This window comes from Lepisosteus oculatus, chromosome 2 (genome assembly GCF_040954835.1).
Source record: "Lepisosteus oculatus isolate fLepOcu1 chromosome 2, fLepOcu1.hap2, whole genome shotgun sequence".
NCBI lineage: Eukaryota > Metazoa > Chordata > Actinopteri > Semionotiformes > Lepisosteidae > Lepisosteus > Lepisosteus oculatus.
Window position 1 is genome coordinate 73,247,549 of NC_090697.1, and position 19,191 is coordinate 73,266,739.

The window sequence follows — 19,191 nt, forward strand, 5'->3', positions numbered from 1 at the left end:
TTCTGAGCAGATGAGATCCACTGTGGGGGCACGTCTTCATCATCCTGGCATTTACTCACTACATTTCAGGGTATATTCTGAAATGCTTTGCTTCTTCTTTCAAACTTATTGAATTGACTTATATTTTATGAGCAATCTGCATCTCACTTTTACCAGCAGGTCAAATAGGCGATCTGTGTCTATTAAGCTATAGTACAGCTTTTTTTTTCTGCCAGGTAACGGCTTATTCTAAATCCTCCTTATGGGGGAGGTTAGTGTAAGCCTCTTTGCTAAGTTGCCAAAGTGAGTGGTGAACTGTCCCAGTTGGGCGTTGAGGTACAATCTCTACCTCTGAAGCAGCTTGGTACACTCAAGTCATGTGAAATTCACATGGCAGGTTAAAAATAATGCATAGCAGTGGGGCCTGTAGACGAAGCATTCTCACCACGTTCGTCAATGTTGACTCATGTCCACTCACAGCTGCCCCCAGCCTGTCAGATTTCACTGAGGACTGCATCCAGACCATAACCTGGCCTCCCTGGTGTTGACAAGCAGGAAGGCCAGTTAGTCTTGCCCTCCCCCTGTTCCACTCAGCCCCCACACTTTCCCACATTGCAAATAGTGCTGGGTACATTAGCTGCTCCTACCAGTATGCCAAGACCAAACTGCAATGAAAATAAAGGCCATGTGAATTAAGGCAAATGTAACTAGGAAAGATCCAAATATAAATAAATCATTTTTTGGTTAATATCTTAAATTATAACACATGCATTAACTGCATTACCCCTGGGATGATGGTAAATATTATTTTGCTGATTTTTTAATACTGGCAGTTACTCATATTGATATTAGAAATAATGTTATAAACAATAAGTCTTTTGAGTTGAGGGCTGTGGAATTGTTAATTCTAGATCTTAAAGTGTTGCCCACACAATCCCTAAAAAAATAGATATTGATCTACAAAAATTCCAGCATTTTTAACTTGGAAGAGGCGCCAACTGGAAGGTAAGTCCACCTATTTTTGGTGTCCCCAAAATGTGGCGTGAGAGGTACGGAGGTAGATGATGCGCTGGAGGCAAAAGGATAGAACAATCTCACACAATATAGATAGAATGGAGTGTCACCCAGAAGCAAACGTGAAGAAAAGTAATGTTCCAGCAACTGTGGATGCACTAGATGAACTGAATACCCAACATTGACATAAAATATGAGTCGCACATCCACGACACATACAAAAAACTAACAGAAGAAAACGCTACATCTAACAGACAACACGTACAAGTAAACCATGTTTCAGATGAAGAGTCTATATTCGGTGTTCCCGATCCTGCGTTCAAAACTCAATTTTAACATGTATACTGTACTGTATATATACATGTATGATGTATATTGCATGTGCTAAGTATTCTTGGAAAATAAGTATTCAATACGCCTTAGAACTATGTAAAGACACCGTGACAGCCACAACCGTTTTTAAGACGTTACAATATGCAAGTTTTACGGAGTATATCATTATATAAAATTCACCACATTGATATAGTTACTTTTAAAAGCGGTCATGGTCTGTCAGTGTTTGAATCAAGGTATTATGATATCTCTCCGACAGGACAACAGTCAAATTCCCGATCGTTATTTTGAGCCCAGCTCTCAGCGAGCTGTGCTTTCCGTAGTTTAAATCCCCTCACCTCTGACCTCAGGATGCGGTTTACCTTTTTACTTCCTGGATACGAGAGACGATCGAGAGAGAGAGTGAGTGGCAGGGCAGTGATCTGGGTTTTTAAAATAACATGTAATTTTTTTTTTTAAATTGGGAAATAAGAGAACGGTCCTCCGCATGAAATCGGATTAATAGCCTCCAACAAGATGAGCTGGTAAGTCTGTGTGTTTGTAAAAGGGAAGCGGACGGAGCGCCGGGCTGAAACTTTAGTGTGTAAACAAGAGTTCAAAGCCGGGCAGGTGAGGACGATATGGACTGGTATCAGCCGGCACAGTATCACCAACTTAACAGGTTAAAGACCCCCCGAACACGCAGGGTAAAACACATCCCGCTTCTGAGTTATATTGTTAAGAAGCATGTAGTTCAGATTTCAGCCACAGTACAGTCCGCTTTGAAATGCAGGGATGCGTCTGTGGTCACTGAGTATGGAAAGGTCAATATGTTCTGTGTATCACTTACGCAGCCGTCTGTCTGCGGCTCTGTAACGTGTCTTGAACATGTACAGTGACAAACCTGAGATATTTAGATCCTCACACAGTAGAGACAGAAATCGTGCGGACCGGTTCTTTTGTGGGAAAACGGGATAAGCAATGATTTCGTGACGAGCTACCTTCCGGCTCCCGTCTGTCGTGGACTCTTGGGGCTGAAATTTGCTACTATTTTGTAGCCCAATAGTCTGATTAAACCCGTTCAATTGTCTTTTTCGTGTGCTAGCCGACATCGGAGGCTCAAACCAGGGTGTCTGGTGAGCACTGTGAAGCGTGGAGATATATGGGTCTTCTTCGCGTTCCAACATAAGAGCTTCAGTCTTCACATAGGCTGGTGCCGCCGAAAAAAGATAATTGCAATGTGTGTTTTCGAGATTAGTATTGTTGGGAAAAGGGTGAAGTACATTTCTCAGGGACATTTTAAGCATCTTTATAGCTGCTAACTGTGTGTGCCCGAAGTGCAGTGTTGATCTGAACGTGTGAGAAGTTGGCTTCTTAATACTAACGACTCCAGAGAGAGTTTAAAATTTCAGGGAAGCCTAATCTTGGGATAGAACTGCCAGAATGAATTCCTTTACATATTAGATTTTACAAGCTAAGGTAAAATTCACCTATTACCTTTAAACTCCTAAAGCCAGTACTGCTGGATAGTTTTTTTACCTTATTTTGAGTTACGCATAAGTATATGTCATAGTACAACAGCAGTATTTGTTTCATCAGTAAACATCGAGGATGGACCTGCAGCTTGTAAATGCTGAAACAGATCAAACTGGTATGTAATGGAAGTCTAGCTTTCCTGTGACTGATAAGGTCCCTGGAGAATAAAGCATCTGATGGTTTTCCTGATGTTCCAGGTCGTAGGCCAACCTTTTCCAGTGCCTCTTTGTGAATTATACTATGAATACTAATACTTTGCAGAGGGGTGCTACACTATATAGAAACTATATAGAAATGACAGGATTCACTTTTTCCATTTTGTATTTCTTAAATTATGTGAAGACCTAATATGGTTGTTGCTTTTACAATGGTTTCAGTAGGTTTAATACAAGTTATACATTTATGACTCCTTTTAGAATTCTGCCCATCCTTTTTCAGCCTGATTCCACACAGAGATGTGTCCATGTCAACTATCTCTGATGTTGGGGCATATATTTGCCATGTAGAGAAAGCATTTAAGTCCAAACTGTACATTAAGATGTCAAAATGATTTGAGATCATTTTAAGTGGTCATTTGTAGGCATTTTTGTACCTAATCCATTTCCTGGAAGACATTGTGGCTTCTATCAGAATGCATGTATTGTATACAAGGTACAGTGTCTTCAAGGAAGTCTAGTATATACAGAAATGACCATTATTATTGCTTTGTATCCATTCTTCTTCCTTAGAACAAATGTGCTGAACTATATGAACTGTATGCTGAATTGTAAAATTCTGTTACAAGATTATGCCAATATCGGGTTAATTTCCTATAGAATGATCCACCTAGAGTTTGAAATTGCTATTAAACGGGAGTGAAATTATCTGTATTGCTGAGTTAGCGAGATCAGTGTTTCTTGTAGTGATTGTTTTAACTTTCCTCTTGATTAAACTGCATTCCTTTGTGCAAATAGTATTGCTAACAGTTTGATATCATATTCATATGAATAAAGTAAGTGCATATTTTCATTAGAAAACATTCTTTGTGTTTTTGTCATTGTTTAGCTTTATACGCTGCAAAAATGTAGAAGATTTTTTTTCTATCACTTTGATTCCTTATTTAGGGCTCACTTCAGACATAACGTCTGCTATGGTCAGTAGCCAGATTGAAAACAGCACTTAGTATTTTCTAGTAACAAAAGGGTAACATACTTGTTTCCAGCTATGTACATCTGAATCTGGAACTATACTGAAGATATAAAAGCCTCAAGTGTAAGTGCAAATTTCATATCTTTAAAAAGTTATGAGATTTAAATACTGCTTTATTGCTTCTTCTGTTTGACAGTACTTTAGTTCGGTAGGAAGTGCTCAAGACTTGTTTTCTATTCAAGCTACTTATTTTCTATTCATTCTCAAGGAGTGGCATGAATTATTGCAGACAAATTGCCTTTCAACCCTATGCAGATATCATTGACGTCTAATCAGCTCATTGTGAAACTGTAATAAAATGGCTAAGTGGATTGTGAAAGGGAATCTTTCAAAGCCATCTAGCATTGAACACCGCAAAATGACAAAGGCTTACAGTACTGGACGGCTTAGGGACATTTACAGAAGTTTGCAAATGTCCTGTAATTTGTGCAGCATTTTATCTGACCCATCACATCCATGTATTTCAAAGTGACCTCACACAAGGGCGGCGATTCATCGTAACATTCCATTTCTTGGCATGGGACAATGCAAAAGAAATGAGCTGCGTCAGACAGAGTGACTTAGGAATAGAGCCACTGTATTCTGGATCTTGGTTAATTTTCAGTGCTGTCAGCACATGTGCGTATGCTGCTGACCCCACCCCCTACCCCCCTGTACCTACATTCACATATTGAAACCAAAGGGCTCACAACAGCCAGGCCTGGCGCTTGCCAGCGTCACGGAGCTCTTTGCATATGCAGAGATCAATGGCTGGCAGTCAACCACTTCCTCCTTGTACAGTCACCCAGCCTAAGGGGTCAGGGACTGTGCTGCCTGTCCAGTCAAAGAGCTCTTTCTTAACTCCGCTGAGCAGGGAATTTGAGGTATGCCTCCACACGTGCCCCGATGACGTGGGCACTTTGTAATTCAGTGACATCCAGGGTCAATTTGTAGAAAAATCAGAGAGCGCCACTGTTTTCAAATGGACGTCTATATTGCACGGACGTGTTTTACTATGGTAATCCCTTCTGAATGACATTACTTGAATTGCTGTATTTGCATCTCTCCCTCCCTGCAGAGTTAATGAAAATACTGATTTCCTTCCCTTTCTGCGTCTTTGCCACAGAGGGGAAGAAAACCACTTTTGTGTTTTGGGGTTCTTTCTCTTTGTGTCTGGAGTCATGTCTGTTTTGTTAAAGCACCACGCCACTAAACAAGAGCAGGCTTTGTACTTTTTGTGTGTGATATGCTAGTTGTGGGTGGCGGGGAGCTGTTTGCTATTTCTTATTGGGACCCATCATCTTTTGTGCAAGAAGGTCACACCAGAGTGAAACACAGCTGAATGATTTTATTCCATATCAACAACTGCGAGCGGTTCTTTCTTTCATTATGGTGCTGAAAGAGAATGCATGGATCTGTTAGGATTTTTGTCCTGTTTGTGTCTTGAATACATTAAAGTGTAAATTGAGATTTTGGCAATGATAAAAGAGTTTTGCATAACATTACCATTACTTTTAGTGTGTGTCTTAAACAGAAAGTCAGACTATTAGAAAATGTTTGATGCATTATACTAATTAATCGGTAGTAATTATTTATGTTGCTTAGAAATAATGTATGCTATGTACATATGGATTCCTGCAGCAGTTACATCAAGTTTTGATGTGGTCTACCAGAAGCTCTTTCCCCCAGTTTACCGCAGCTCTTGTGCTGCTGGGTACCTTAACATCTGGGCATTTTATGGCGCCAAGATGTTTCAGAAGATGGAATGATGTCATTTTTTTTTTGTCTTTCATTCATCTCTATTTCTGTTTGGAGTGAGCTGGGTCAAGTACCAATTGTCAGTGGTATATGAAGATACAACCGGGAAAAGCAGAGGGCAGTTGTTGGTGAAATATAATTTCAAGAAACGTGATTCATGTGTTTTCTTACACTGGGTTATAAATTCCAGTGGAAATGACTATGATGCCCAGTTTTCCGAAGTAAGTAAATGTTTTCGATGAGTCTCTGCTAGTCAATCCGGTTTCTGCGAAGAGAAAAAGGAAAAAGTGTGTTTAAAAGATTGAAGATTTTTACATTGAGTGCGATTCACCCATTCTCTTCCAGTGCCATCAAAGGTGATTGTGCAAAACTGTCTCTGGACGAGAGTAAACTACTAGCTTATACGTGTCTTAACCACAGAAGCTACTCCAGACAGCAGGACATGGATCGAGTGCAGCATTTGTTTGGGTTTCGTTTCTGTTCTATCTTAAGTAAACGACATAGAAGGTCCTCGCACCTATGATTAACCGATTAAAATTAGATTATAATTGGCCTTTACATCCTGTTTACCTGCCCTGCCACTGGGAGGGGGGCCATGTAGTCACTTCAGAGGTGGTGTTTAAGGAGACAGGGCCTTGTCTAAAAATACCTTGCTGGGATAGGGCTCTTGCCAATAATGGGCATAATTACAAGCTTGTTTGTACTAATAGTTAATTGTTATGTAGAAAACAGTAAATATTGTCATTTTTCAAAAATAAGTGCTTGCATCAGCAGAAGACCATAATATGCTGTAATCATGGATCACATTCAAAACATGTTTTTCTTTCTGTTTTAACGTATTTTTAGTTTGAGAACTGTAGACAAATCCTTCTTGTTTTTCTTTTCCCATTTATCATGAAAGACAAAAAGTCCAAATGTATTGGGGGGGGGGGGGGGTAGTGTCCTTCAAAAGAGCTGAGGAACTAAAAAACTAGTACAGTATGCTGCTCAGCTCAGAAGCCAGTTCTGTGGTGCAAGTTGAACACCAGTTTCATTCACAAGCTTTCTTTTCGGAATTTTATAATGAAATTGTACTTGTGTGGGAAAAAGATTGAAATTAACTATTGTTATATATCTTATAAGGCCCAGCCAGGCATCTGCAGCACTGCAGAGTTCCTGAAGTGGCTTCCCAAAACGGCCCTGAGAAATGATGAAATATGGTCTCACTGTGCCTGGAGTCCAATCTAAGGTATCTGTTGGAAAGGCCACTCTGACTTCTCTGTTGATAAGTTCAAGAGAGGGGGGAAAAAACAAGCATCCAGTGCTTTTCAAGTCTGCACTCCACTCACCCACAAGGTAGGCTGGGTTAACATGAACCCAGCTGAAATCTTTTATAGATGCTGAAGGTTATTAGCATTGACTAACTGGGCATGGCTGAGTTAGTGTAGGTTTCTCTCTGTGTTAGTGTAGGTTTCCTCCGGCCTTTCAGAGACCCAGTGAATACATTTATTGGAAGCTTTAAGCTGTCTCTGTGTGTGCACTCTGCAATGGTCACTCAAGAGTATAGTTCTGCTTTGCACTGAGTCCCTGCCTGCTTGCTGCAATCCTCTATAGGATGAAGTGGCTTTGAATTATGGATGTATGGATTTTTACTGCATTGAGCAATATAAATCATTTTAATGTGCTTCCTAATAAAGTCCATAGAGTCATCGTAATTACAGCTGTTTACACAGTAATACATTTTATAGAGCATATTAAACCGTTTTTTGGGTAAAGTTATACCCACGTAAGGTTGTTGATCTAGCCTGATCTTTACTGTGACACACTATGCAATAAAATGTTAATATAAATGTAAGATGGGCATGGTCACAGATTTTATTCAGAATTGCATTATTGAGACCGGAAGAATATTTATAGTTGGCATTTCTAAGGAGGTTATGTGATACAAAGCAAAAACTGTCACTGGCTTAACACCGCAATCTTCTCTAAATCCCAGTTAAAGATCAACATTAAGAACCTGTGATCCCTTATCCTGGGACTGCTGACAACTAATCCCAAGCTTGCGTCGCAGTGGGTTGAAATTATGCTACATCAGTACCTTGTACAACAGGTAAATAACTTGTTGAAACGTGGAGCGGTCAGTTTTTTTTTCTCCCATCTATCTAGCTGAACAGTATTCTATCACTGATTTAAGGAAGATGCATAGTTGAGGATTTTTCCCCCTAAAAGACTGGAACACAATGACATACTGACAAATGCATACTAAGGTTGTTCACTAATATGGCTGTCTCTCTTTTCAAAACTCTCTCTTTTGTTCTTAAGTCTTGACAGTGCTCAGGTGTTATACGCGTAAACCAAAGGTTTTGGATTGATACGTTTCAGGTTTTCCTGAGTTTTTTTCTGAAAATTATTTAGGTGAAGCAAAAAGCAATGTATAATGATATTTTTGCTTTATGTCTCCGTGCAGATTTATTCAAAATAAGGGGACAAACCTGTAATATGTAGTACCATGTGTTGGGGTATTAAAGAGGTGCTCCTGCATCTTGTAAAGCTTTTTAGCGATTAAAAAGATGAAACAACCCACAGATTCTGATCATGCAAAAAATGTGCTAGAAATATCTTTTTTGAATGGTGTTGGAACACCATACATTAAAAAAAAATTGTATTGCCCTTGCTGGTTAAAGTTTAAAAAGAAAAACAACCAAATTATCTACGGCTCACTCTTAGAAGGAAAAAAAGGACTAACATGTAGAACAGAGTATCCATACTTCTTTAAAGGTGGATATAAAATTGCGATACACCTGTTGGGCGAAAGGAAAAGCTTCCCTGTGAGTTTAATAAGGTGCTGGCTGTGATGGCAGTGTCCGTCTTGAGCCCTGGGTCATTTTCTGCAACCTTGGTTTTCTGTAACCTTTTCACTTGAGCTTGAACTTTGCCTAGTCGGAGCCTGAAGCAAGTTGTTTGGGAATATAATGACTATGATTTCTGAATTCAGTATATCTGAAAACCCGTAGGTGAAATTGGCTGGCCAGTCTGTGATGGGGAGGCAACTTGCTCAGCCAGTTCTTATCAGTTTCCTTGACCTGTCATTTGTAACCCCTGTCAAGGCCTCCAGGTGGGATCCAGCTCAACCTTGTGATCTAGGAACTGGAGGATTTTAATGCAGTACAAATACAAATATTTAGCTTGAGCTGAAGCTGCTTTACCTAGAGCCTAAGAAGAGAAACTCTTAGAATTTCTTTTGACATTATAAACAAATGTATTGTTTTCCAGAAGTTGTTTCCGTCTCTATACTCTCCACTCTGTATAGCATCATTGTTTACTGTCCTATTCTTCATTGAACTATAATGCTTAACACTACAGGGGTCCCTGGAAGGGGTGTTATTATTTTGGAAGCCCTGTTGGCCTCCGATAATTTATTTATGATCCTTTTTTGTTCACTAGTTCATTATTTTTAAGTTTAGCTTACATCTCTTCTTTTCTGTAAACATTTCCATTCTGTAGGCAGATTCGACACCAGACACAGAATTGTCCCTTAACAATAAGCTGGAGTGAGTCATCTCTGGCTGTGGCAGCCACTTCACACTTAATCAAATGAAAGCAAGAGTCTTTTTAGATTTAGTAGATCTGGAAAACTGTCATCCTTGTGTGTTAACATGGGAAGTCACAGTGCAAGAAGCCCCAGGCACAGAACACAGAGGATCACAGTAGGTTCGCCACCACCTGACAAATGAATAATAAACTGGTATTCAAAGTTATTACAGACATTCTATACCAAATCTTTTTTTTAATTGGTTCACCATCTATTTTTTTTTACAAACAGTAGTAGTTTTTCTTTTGTGTGTTCTTTTTAATTCAGTTGTCCTTAGCTGGTGTTAGGATACAACATGAGACCCTGCCTCTTCATACCCAGTGAAATTAACTTGCAGGATGTCTGTGCCAGAAGTGTAACAGTTAGCCCAATATTATGGTCTGTATGTGCATCAACCAAATTTTTTGTTTTTGATTAGGATAATAGAATTGGCAATTCAGTGAAGAACTGAAGAGCTACTGTATGTTAACTTGCTTTTCTTATGTTTTTGAAAGCTCACGACTAATATAACAATTCCTAAACACCTGAACACAAATAAATGTACTCACCACTATAGATGTCATAGATTAATTAATAAGCTTCCAAGATGTCAAAGATTAAAAGCTAAAAAAAGTATTTTTGTGATATGAAAAAACTAAATATAGACTATATTTTAATGCCCCAGGCATATTAGACATGATAGTTTTGACACATCAACCTTCCAGATACATGTTTGTGCCTCCTCTGTATTTTGCTTGGTATTGTTTTATTCATATTATCTTGTTGTCATGGTTACATACTTTAATGTGGCATTGTAATGTATTAGGCAGTTTCTGTGTGATTATGCTTAGATTTATTAAACCGTACATGATCTCTTGCATTTGAAACATGTGCTTGTTCTCTTGGGCATACCTAAGAGAATTACCTTCAGTATGTGGCTGTTCTGCCAGTAACATTTAGAAACATTTTGGGTTGTTGTAGAAGAATAGTGCGTAATGCCAGCTCTAATTCTTGTCTTGTTTTTGTTAACATCTGATAGCAAAGGCAGTGAGGAAACATTCATGGAAATGATCATTTCAAATGGAAACAAGACATTCTATGAGTTATCAGTCTATTCAAGTATTGAAGAATGTAGGGGGTAGAAAGTGTGCCAGATGCAGTAGGGTACAGCAGTATAGAGTAAGTGGGATGGCAGTCTGTAATATGGTTTGATCTATGTGTGTTCCTAGACCTGTGAACCTTCAGGAGTGTCCCGGGTCATATTTCTGTAAGTATGAACGGGAGCCCCCAACTCTACATGGTATATGAGTTCCATGGTGAATAAATAGGTTAGTTTCCAGCAGCTGAACTTGCAATGTTCAGTTTTGTTAACAAACAGAAAGGGAAAGTTTGGTGGATAACACCGCATTATACAATTAGGGCCCTTGTGCATTTCCCATAATAAAATCATACAGGATGTGGCCCTAATTTTTGGCTTTAAACAATAGAAATGGGTGACGCCATTGTGCTAATGTTATATTTAAAGATTAAATTGTACAGTACTCGCATGAAGCCACCATGCACTTCCTTAAATGCATGACAAGGATGGACATTTTGGTTAATAATATGAAATGACATCAGATGTGAGGCAAATAGTAAGATAAACAATAACAGGATATGACTGGCAATGATCCTTCATTTAAATGCTGCTTAAACTCCGGCCAAAGAGAATCTTTATTTTTGGAAAGCTGCTAGCCACAGTGTAGCAGGGTGACATTCCAGAGTTTAGTGCTGGATATGCACAGATCACTGTGAGCACGAGGAAGTTCAGGGTTTTCCCTGGTCACAGGATGACATCAAACTCCGATTTATGATTTTGTTGAAGAATCAATATGCGACAAAGATTAAAGGGAAAATTGTGATGTTTTACTGCGAGATTACAAGTTCACAGGAAATGTAAAATTTGATACCTTATAAAACTGTTGTACTTCATTGTTTCTCACACCTCCATACTGTACCCTGATTCACTTACGTTGAACTGCATGGACACCCATATCAAAAACTGTTCATGAAAGGGATAACAAACCCTTTATACATCCTGTAGTAAATGTGTTACATTACTATTCACATATTACTAATGCAGTGCTTTGTATTGATTGTTGGCAATGATGTGAGAAGTAACCTTTCAGTAGTCTCAGAGAATGCAACATTCAGTGGCATTGGCGTCAATGACACCAAGAATGTGTAAGAACATAATATGAAGTGTCTTAGATCTGTACATTTTTATAAGCAAGACTTTTTAGTTGAGAACAGTTAAAGTGATCAGTAATGAAAGAAGGGATTTTTTTTACCTAATTAATTGAGAGAGGAAGATTTGGGTCAGAGTTCACTTGGCACTGAGGTACCCAAGTCATTCTGGCTTGTGAATAATTGGGGTTCACTTATATAGGTTTGTCAGATTAGACTCTAGTCATTCTCTCTCTCCGTCAGGTGGTGCTGAAGTGGTCACATAAGCAAGAGAATCCAAAATAGCTGATTGCAGTTTATTCTTGCTTATTTCTTTTTTAGCATAAAGTAGTTTGCAGTGTACACTAACAAGAAGTTTCATTTTGATCATTTTCATTGTTTCAAAAATCAACCAAATTCTAAAAATATCTTAATTTCTCTTAAGTAGTATTACTATTTGGTGAGATAAAAATAATAAATATAGGCTAAAGTTGAGGATGAACATCTTGCACCCACACAGCCCCCATACAATGATATGCACTATTCATTCTTTCTTTATATTCAGTTGCAGAAACTTGGAGACAAAGGAGGCATTGCGTAGCATTCATGTGTCATCCTAAACCGGTTGAGACAAGGCAGACCGATAAAAGGGATTGTAGGCAGAAGCACGTACTACCAGGATCGAGATACTTGTGCATCCATTCGAAGTGCAAGGCAAAAAAGGCAAGCTGTTACAGATCAGTTGACTGTAAATTTCCATTTGGGGTGTGAACTGACGGTTTCTTCAGAATGTTTTAGCTGAGAACTGCACAGAGTGGATTGCCGTAGTTGAGCTGAAGTGCATCAACAGCTCACCACACCTGACAGTGCGTTTTTATGTGTCCAGTGGAGCAAAGAGCACAGGGAATAGACTACTGAGCAGTGGCGAAATGTGATCAGGTCAGGTGGATCATTCTTCATCATGATCTTGACAAAAGGATGAGTGCACAGGTGCCACCCTAAAGAGCCATACAGCCTTCAGTGCTTGGTTCCAACAATGAAGGTTTTCGGTGGTTTTCTGAAGTGTTCTTCCCATGTTGCAGTATTTCTGTCCTGCTGGGAGGGTGTCTCCCAGGATGACAGTGCCCCCATATGCAGAGCTTGTGTGGTCGCCCAATGGTTTGAAGAACATGGCACTAATGTTATCCGTATGCCACGCATTTATGGGAGATAATGGAATGTCGCCTGAGATGGAGGCCTGAGTTGATTGCCTTTCTCATGAAAGAATCCGTCATCCAGGATTCCTGATGCTGGTAGATTCTATTCCATGACACATACAGGCAGTGCTGGCAGGACATGGAGGTGCTGCACCCCGTTAAGTAATTTTACATTGCTGTTTTCATTTCTAATTCACTACCCGAACATGAGGTTTTGACTTCCATGCTTTGTGCTGCTAAATCTAAAATTGGCTAATATAAATTTAGTCAGTTTACTCTGGGGTCTATGTTTATTCTTCTGCTGTAGTAATTAACTCTACAGGATTTTCAGAGCATGTTATTTTTTCAGAACAATGGTAATACCAAGATTAATATAAAATCAAAGTGCATTCAACACAATTAAGAACATTAAGGCAGATTAATGTAGATTATACCAAGTATATACAACAGTTTGTCATTTATTTTTTCAGTTATCATTCAGTATTTCCTATAATGTTATTTCGTTTTTTAGTTTGTTTTGTAGTTGTACAATCCTTTAGTGCTAATGTATCTTGAGTACTGTGTTCACTTATAGATGTCTCAGGGCACATCTTTCAACATGGCATGAGTTAGCAATGTTAATTATGATTATTGCAGTGAAGAATGACCTTTATTTTGGTGACAAGTTTACCATAATACATCCGTGGGTCTACAGATGTGGGTTATATAAGTATTAAGAGGACACAGAAGGTCTGTCATAACAGAACAGTCAGAAGTGCACTCTCTTCTGGAGGTGTGGGTTTGGGTATCACTCCTGACATACTGGCTGCCCAGTATCTCTTAAGGTAGTAGTGGAGATGTAAGGAATACAGGACTCTGGAGTTTTTAACTGGAAGTCTGTGGGTTAAAATCCTAGGTGGAGCACTACATTTGTACCTTTGTGTAAGGTATTTCACTTAGATTTGCTGCTGTAGAATGCCTAGAATGCATGGAAAGCAAGATACTCAGAAATACATCCACTTTATTTAAGCAGATTTAAAACTGAAAAGAGGCAAAAATCTTCTTTTTAGCACAGTTCTTTAATACTTGAAGCTTTCTTTGGGACTATTAAATTAAATATTGTATCAATTTCAACATGATCATCAGGGAAGCTTTGCAGAAAATGCACTGAAAAATTATGGAGTTCACTTTATCAGAAGATGCTTTCTCTGCATTGATAGAGAAAAAAATTGGAAAGGCTGGACATCTTCATCTTTCAAAGTTTTTTTATTTTCATTTAATGGGTATATACTTGTATAAGTAACTGTTAGGAGGTTATATATAATATTTTGCAGACCCATGGTTTTACTGAGCCAGATAGTGTATACACTCCATTGTTTATAGTCAGGTCTTCTAAAAAAGGTATCCTGTTTGTTAGTCGTCTTGCACAAAGACTGGTTTTGATTTTATGTCTCTCTTTGGCAGAGCAATGCAGAAAAGTTTCAACAATGTTGAGGTGTTCTGAACTGTAAAAATGTGATTTTAAATTAAAATACATTTCACCTCTTGTGAAAAAGGAATCGCGTAATCACTGACTTACATTTACAATTGCTGGTAAGCTGCTGCATATTCATTCAATACCACAGGAATTCATCGTCTAATAGTCTTGCAAAGAAAATGATGACAGATTTAAAATGTTGGCAAAACTATCAATACCATGTTACCCAACGCTTATATTGTATGCAAAAAACAAGATGAACAATTTGAAAAAAAAAACTGTCCACTCTGACATAATTTCTAAAGACTGTGGATAACCTAATACTTTGCAATACTGTGCTGTCATAGTAACAGTCTCCAGATTTAAGGGCGATGGAGGGAGGTTGTGAGGAAGGGTTCAGAAAGTCTTTTGAAAGCTGAGCCCTGTGCGCTGTGGAGGCAAGCAAAGGGAAGAGGAGATGCTTTGCACAGCGTGCGGTTTAGCGCTGAAACAATCAGCGGTGGTTGATAGCTCCAGCATGTGGGACCGAGCTTGAAGATCAGGGCTGTTGGGCAGAAAGGACAGACACTTCTAATTAGTGACATCCTATAAAAAAAAAAATCAGAAGCAGATGTGAGGTGTGGTGACAGGAAGCCAGCAGCGAGTGTTAAGTGTGCTCGGGAGGTTAAAGGTCAGTGAGGCTGGGTCTCCGTTTCAGACACCTCAGACTCTGGCTCTTCCCCTCCTGCTAGAAGTATAGAGGTCTTTACCACAGTGCTTCATTCGGTTCTCACTGTTATAGCCACACCAGATTGTTTCTGGACAGAGTGAATCAAGGTGATTTTCAAAACTTCATATTAAAGAGCACAGTTGCTTTGAATATGCACTTTTTTAGCAAGTCACAAAAGGAATTTCATAGGTCAATAGCAGAAGAACTGTCAGACATGTCTCCGGCTGCAAGTCAATTTATAGTACATCTGATGGTATGTTACAACATGGTACATTTTTGGAGTAGCTGTTTAGATGCATTATGAACCTTATTTAGCTGGTGCCGGGGGGAGGGGAGGATTTGAAAACTTTATAAAATCAATGACCATAGTACACCGAAGATGATCGAAAGCTGAAACGCACGTGGATTTTATGTATTAGAAATTCCTACTAGATGTGTAATTTGCTGAATATACATTATTGCACATGTTCTACACAATACTAGAAAATATGGCCTGGAATGTGTTAAGATCATATTGGAAAAACCCCTTTTTGCATTATTTTAACTAAAGTGTTTTGATATGCTTTACATTTGAATTCTGTAGTGTACTCAAGGGTAGTGATTGGACTTAAAGTATAAAAAAGGGTTTGGCAGGCAATTAAGTGTGCCTTGTCTTGGCAAGTGCCTGTTGCTATCTTACTGCCTTTCCAAAGCAAATAAGTATTGTACTGTTGGTTCTACCTAGCCCTGTAATTCTGAGGCATTTCTGCTGCTCTTGTAGGCTTTATCACAAGAAGAGTGATGAATTCCAGCCATGAGGCTATTTGTAAAAATCTGTTTTACAAGGAGATATAGCTTGTGCTGTGCCTCTACAAACGTTTCTGTACAGTATATCCCTGACATCTTGCTTGGATGCAGTGCAGTAATTTATATTTAGTTCATATATTTCAGGGAATATGAATTTGTCTGCCAGCTTTTATTGCTAGGAATTTTGATTTAGACATCTTAAAGACATTAAACTTAGGGGTTTGGCTTTTTTCATAATTTTTTAATATTATGATCTTATAAGCTCAGTCAGAGAGATAAACAAAACATTTTGAACAAAACATTTAGAAACTCTAGTGAATTGAACTAAATCAACTAATAAACTAATCAACTAATAAATAGTCTCATCATCAAATGAAGAAGTGAGAATATATTATTAAACGTTAATATTGTTTTTTCCATCACTGTTTTGTGTTTTTTTAGGATTCCATTCAAGATCGGTCAACCGAAGAAGCAAATTGTTTCAAAGACGGTAAGCAAGGAGGGCTTTGATCTCTGATGTAGTGTAACTGATCCAGGTCCTCGCCTATTTTATATCAGTGATAATAAGTGTTTGGAGATCACAGGTCCTTCACTGTCACTTACTGCCTATAGTTGGGAATGCGCAAGTCTATTCAGAAGTTCTGAAGTTTGGACTGAGTTTTGTTGAGTCAACTAAGGAATTCACAGCTTGCTGTACAGTATAAATTCAGTGCAATTGGTAGATGTCTCTGTCCTCCAGAGGGTAAAGAGACGTACTCATATCTGTTTCAAGTAATATACAACTACACAGCATTGTCTATATCTCAGAAAAAAAAATGTAACTGTATATCTGCTAGTTGGGCTTAAAGGAAATGTGCAATTGTTTATTGTTTATTGGATTTTAACAAGAATAAAGGGTGTATGCATGTGTTTTAAAGATTGAAATACTTCAGACTTTTTTCTGGGGGAAGAAGGTCAGTCAATTGCTAATGTACACAAAAATATGTTCCAATATTAAATTGATTACTCAAGTACAAAGGAGAGCAGGTAGTGTGTCATTTCATTTTATGAAAATTTTTATTTTATTTTATTTTCCATTTTTTATTATTTCTAAGCTCTGCTGTTCATACAATTCTCTGTATAGTTGCCATGTTAACCTGTCAAAGCTGAAGCAGAGGAAAAGGATTTTAGAAATGGGTCCCTGCTGCTTAGTTTTCAATGCAACAGACTTGTACAGACTTGCAACAGAGTATTGCCAACAGACTTGTACATTTTTATTGTTATAAGACATAAACTTCATATAACATTGACCTGCCAGTTGAGGTAGGAATGAATAACAGAATACCACAGTCTCGCAGGTGTAACTTACACATAAATGCAAATGAAATCTTTTGAGACCCAGTTATGAGCAGTGAGCCTATGTAGGAACAACAGGATGTAGTGAGGCCGTCCCATAGCAGTGCAGATTGGGGTCTTCTTTTTCGTCAACAAGAATAAGTGCTTGGGGGCTCTTATTCCCCTCCCTCATGGTGCCCAAATCAACCTGACCTCAGACCTCAGCGCCACGTGTGTCTGCTTACTGTACTTGACTGATCAGCGCAGAGCCCTTAGTGGTACCGGTTGTCATTACCTCATTAAGGTCCATTCACTGGTCTTATTTGAGCAATTTGAGCAATTTTGTCCCAATTTGGTTTTCAGTTTTTTTTTTCCTGTGACCCCTTTGGTAAGCTTTCAACTGCATCCCTAAATGCCTGTCTTATAGGGCACTTGCGGTTGAATTGTACAGGACCTGCCCCGCTGTTAGCAGCAGGGTTCTGCTTTCTGAGGCTGGAAGGGCCCAGGAATAAACAAACACAAAGGAAGGAGGGAGGAGGAGGAAGCTGGTCACTGTCGCCGGAGAGAATTCGAAACAACAGTGCCCAGTCCCCCCACACAGTGCCCCCTGCTCTCCCCTCTGTCCTACTTTTTGCTGCCTGATGTCACAGGAAACTGGGAACTCATACCGCGTGTCTCCTGTGCCACAGACAGATTACAGTGGAAGTGGTTTTTTTAGCAGTTCGCACCCACTCACTTTTGCAGCCACTGCTGTCCCACACATGGCCCAGCCATGCAGGTAGTTTAAACAGCCCTGCCAAGCGTGCAGTTCAGCGGCTAAATCCCTTTTCTCCTTTTTGTTTAAACGTTTAGAATCTGAGCCACAGTTGGCCATAGTTGGATCGCATAACCATATAAATGTTACATCTGTTGCGATGTTTACTGTCCTTGATGCATCTATGTTTACAAGACTCAAACAACCATGTGAAATGATCATTCTGCTTTGTGGAAATGTATCTGATGACTGCTTTACTTCCTAAATGAGTAAGGGCAAGAGTCCAATCAGTTTCACTGCCCTTTTACACTTCGCTTGTTCTTAATTCTTTTCCAAACTATTAGCCTTTGACAGATAGCTTAGCTGTTAGTTACAGTTTGTTGTAGAACAAAAATGAAATAACAGACACTCATTATGAAGTGATTGGCCTTGAAAAATGAATATGCTTAATCTCTTGCCTTTATTATTTTAAGATAATATTGTTACCTTTTCTTGAATGCCCACCATGTCCAGATCCAGTGTCCCGTGACACTGAGTCGCTGTGTTTCCTTTGACCAGGTAGGGCTTGGTGGTTTCCAGCAGCTTGTCAGTCTCTACCTGCTGTCACTCCCATTGTCCTGGCAGGTCATCCGTTCTTCCTGATTGAGCACAACACAAGCCAGTGGAACACTGGAAAAGGATGCACACATACCGGTTTCCAACTAAAATCCTCACTTCTCTAATGCCTTTTTTATTTTTTATTTTTGCAGGTTGAAAGAGACTTTGAAAGAGAATATGACAAACTCCAAAAGTAAGTTAAAGAGTGTTTACATCCCTAATATATGCGTACAAATGTGCCCGTGACTTTGTACATGTGTATGTGTTTCTCATATGTGTACTTGACTGAAGATGACCACTCTAAGGAACACTGATGTGGTCCAACTGCTAAGCACTAATTAGGGATTCCTAATGGCAACACTGTAAGACAAATCAGTTAAGGCAAGGCATGACTTTCTTATTGTTACTTTTGGAGAAAGGTTGGAAAATCTGCAAAGGCACAGTAATCCCTGTTTCCTCTGCCATCTTTATTGATCAGTGAAGCTGTCATCGTATTGCACATTAGAAACGTATGGTTCATGACTTTGGCGTCTCCTCCTTTGCTTTCTCTCTGTCAACTTGAGTGAAATTGTGTGTCCTGAAAATATTCTGATTGTGAGCACAAGCTGCAGTTGCTGTGATTATTCACAGTTGGCTGTTGCAAAACCTTATGGCTTGCTTTGACTACTCAGCTGTGTGGAAAAAGGACTTTTGGGAGCCAGTACAGGCTGTCTTGACAATTCTTAAAAGAGCTTTGGCCTGCACCGTGTAAAATTGACTGGGAAATCTGCAGTGTATTGCCTGTGCCCTGGAAAACTAGTTAAAAGGGTCTTTTGGTTGCACATCTTACCCCCTTACTTCTCCTTCCCTGAAAAGGCA

At 39.1% G+C, this 19,191-nt stretch overlaps 1 protein-coding gene across 1 annotated transcript in view; it reads left to right on the forward strand.

Moving 5' to 3' along the window:
* The first annotated feature begins 1,697 nt into the window (after positions 1–1,697).
* The window catches only part of bin3 (bridging integrator 3), a 57,950-nt gene continuing 40,456 nt past the window's right edge, over positions 1,698–19,191 (forward strand). Inside the window, exons 1-3 of the mRNA XM_015341831.2 lie at positions 1,698–1,850; positions 16,110–16,158; positions 18,486–18,526. Of these exons, the coding sequence (XP_015197317.2) occupies positions 1,843–1,850; positions 16,110–16,158; positions 18,486–18,526 (98 nt within the window). The 5' untranslated portion in view covers positions 1,698–1,842. The remainder of the gene's footprint in view (positions 1,851–16,109; positions 16,159–18,485; positions 18,527–19,191) is intronic.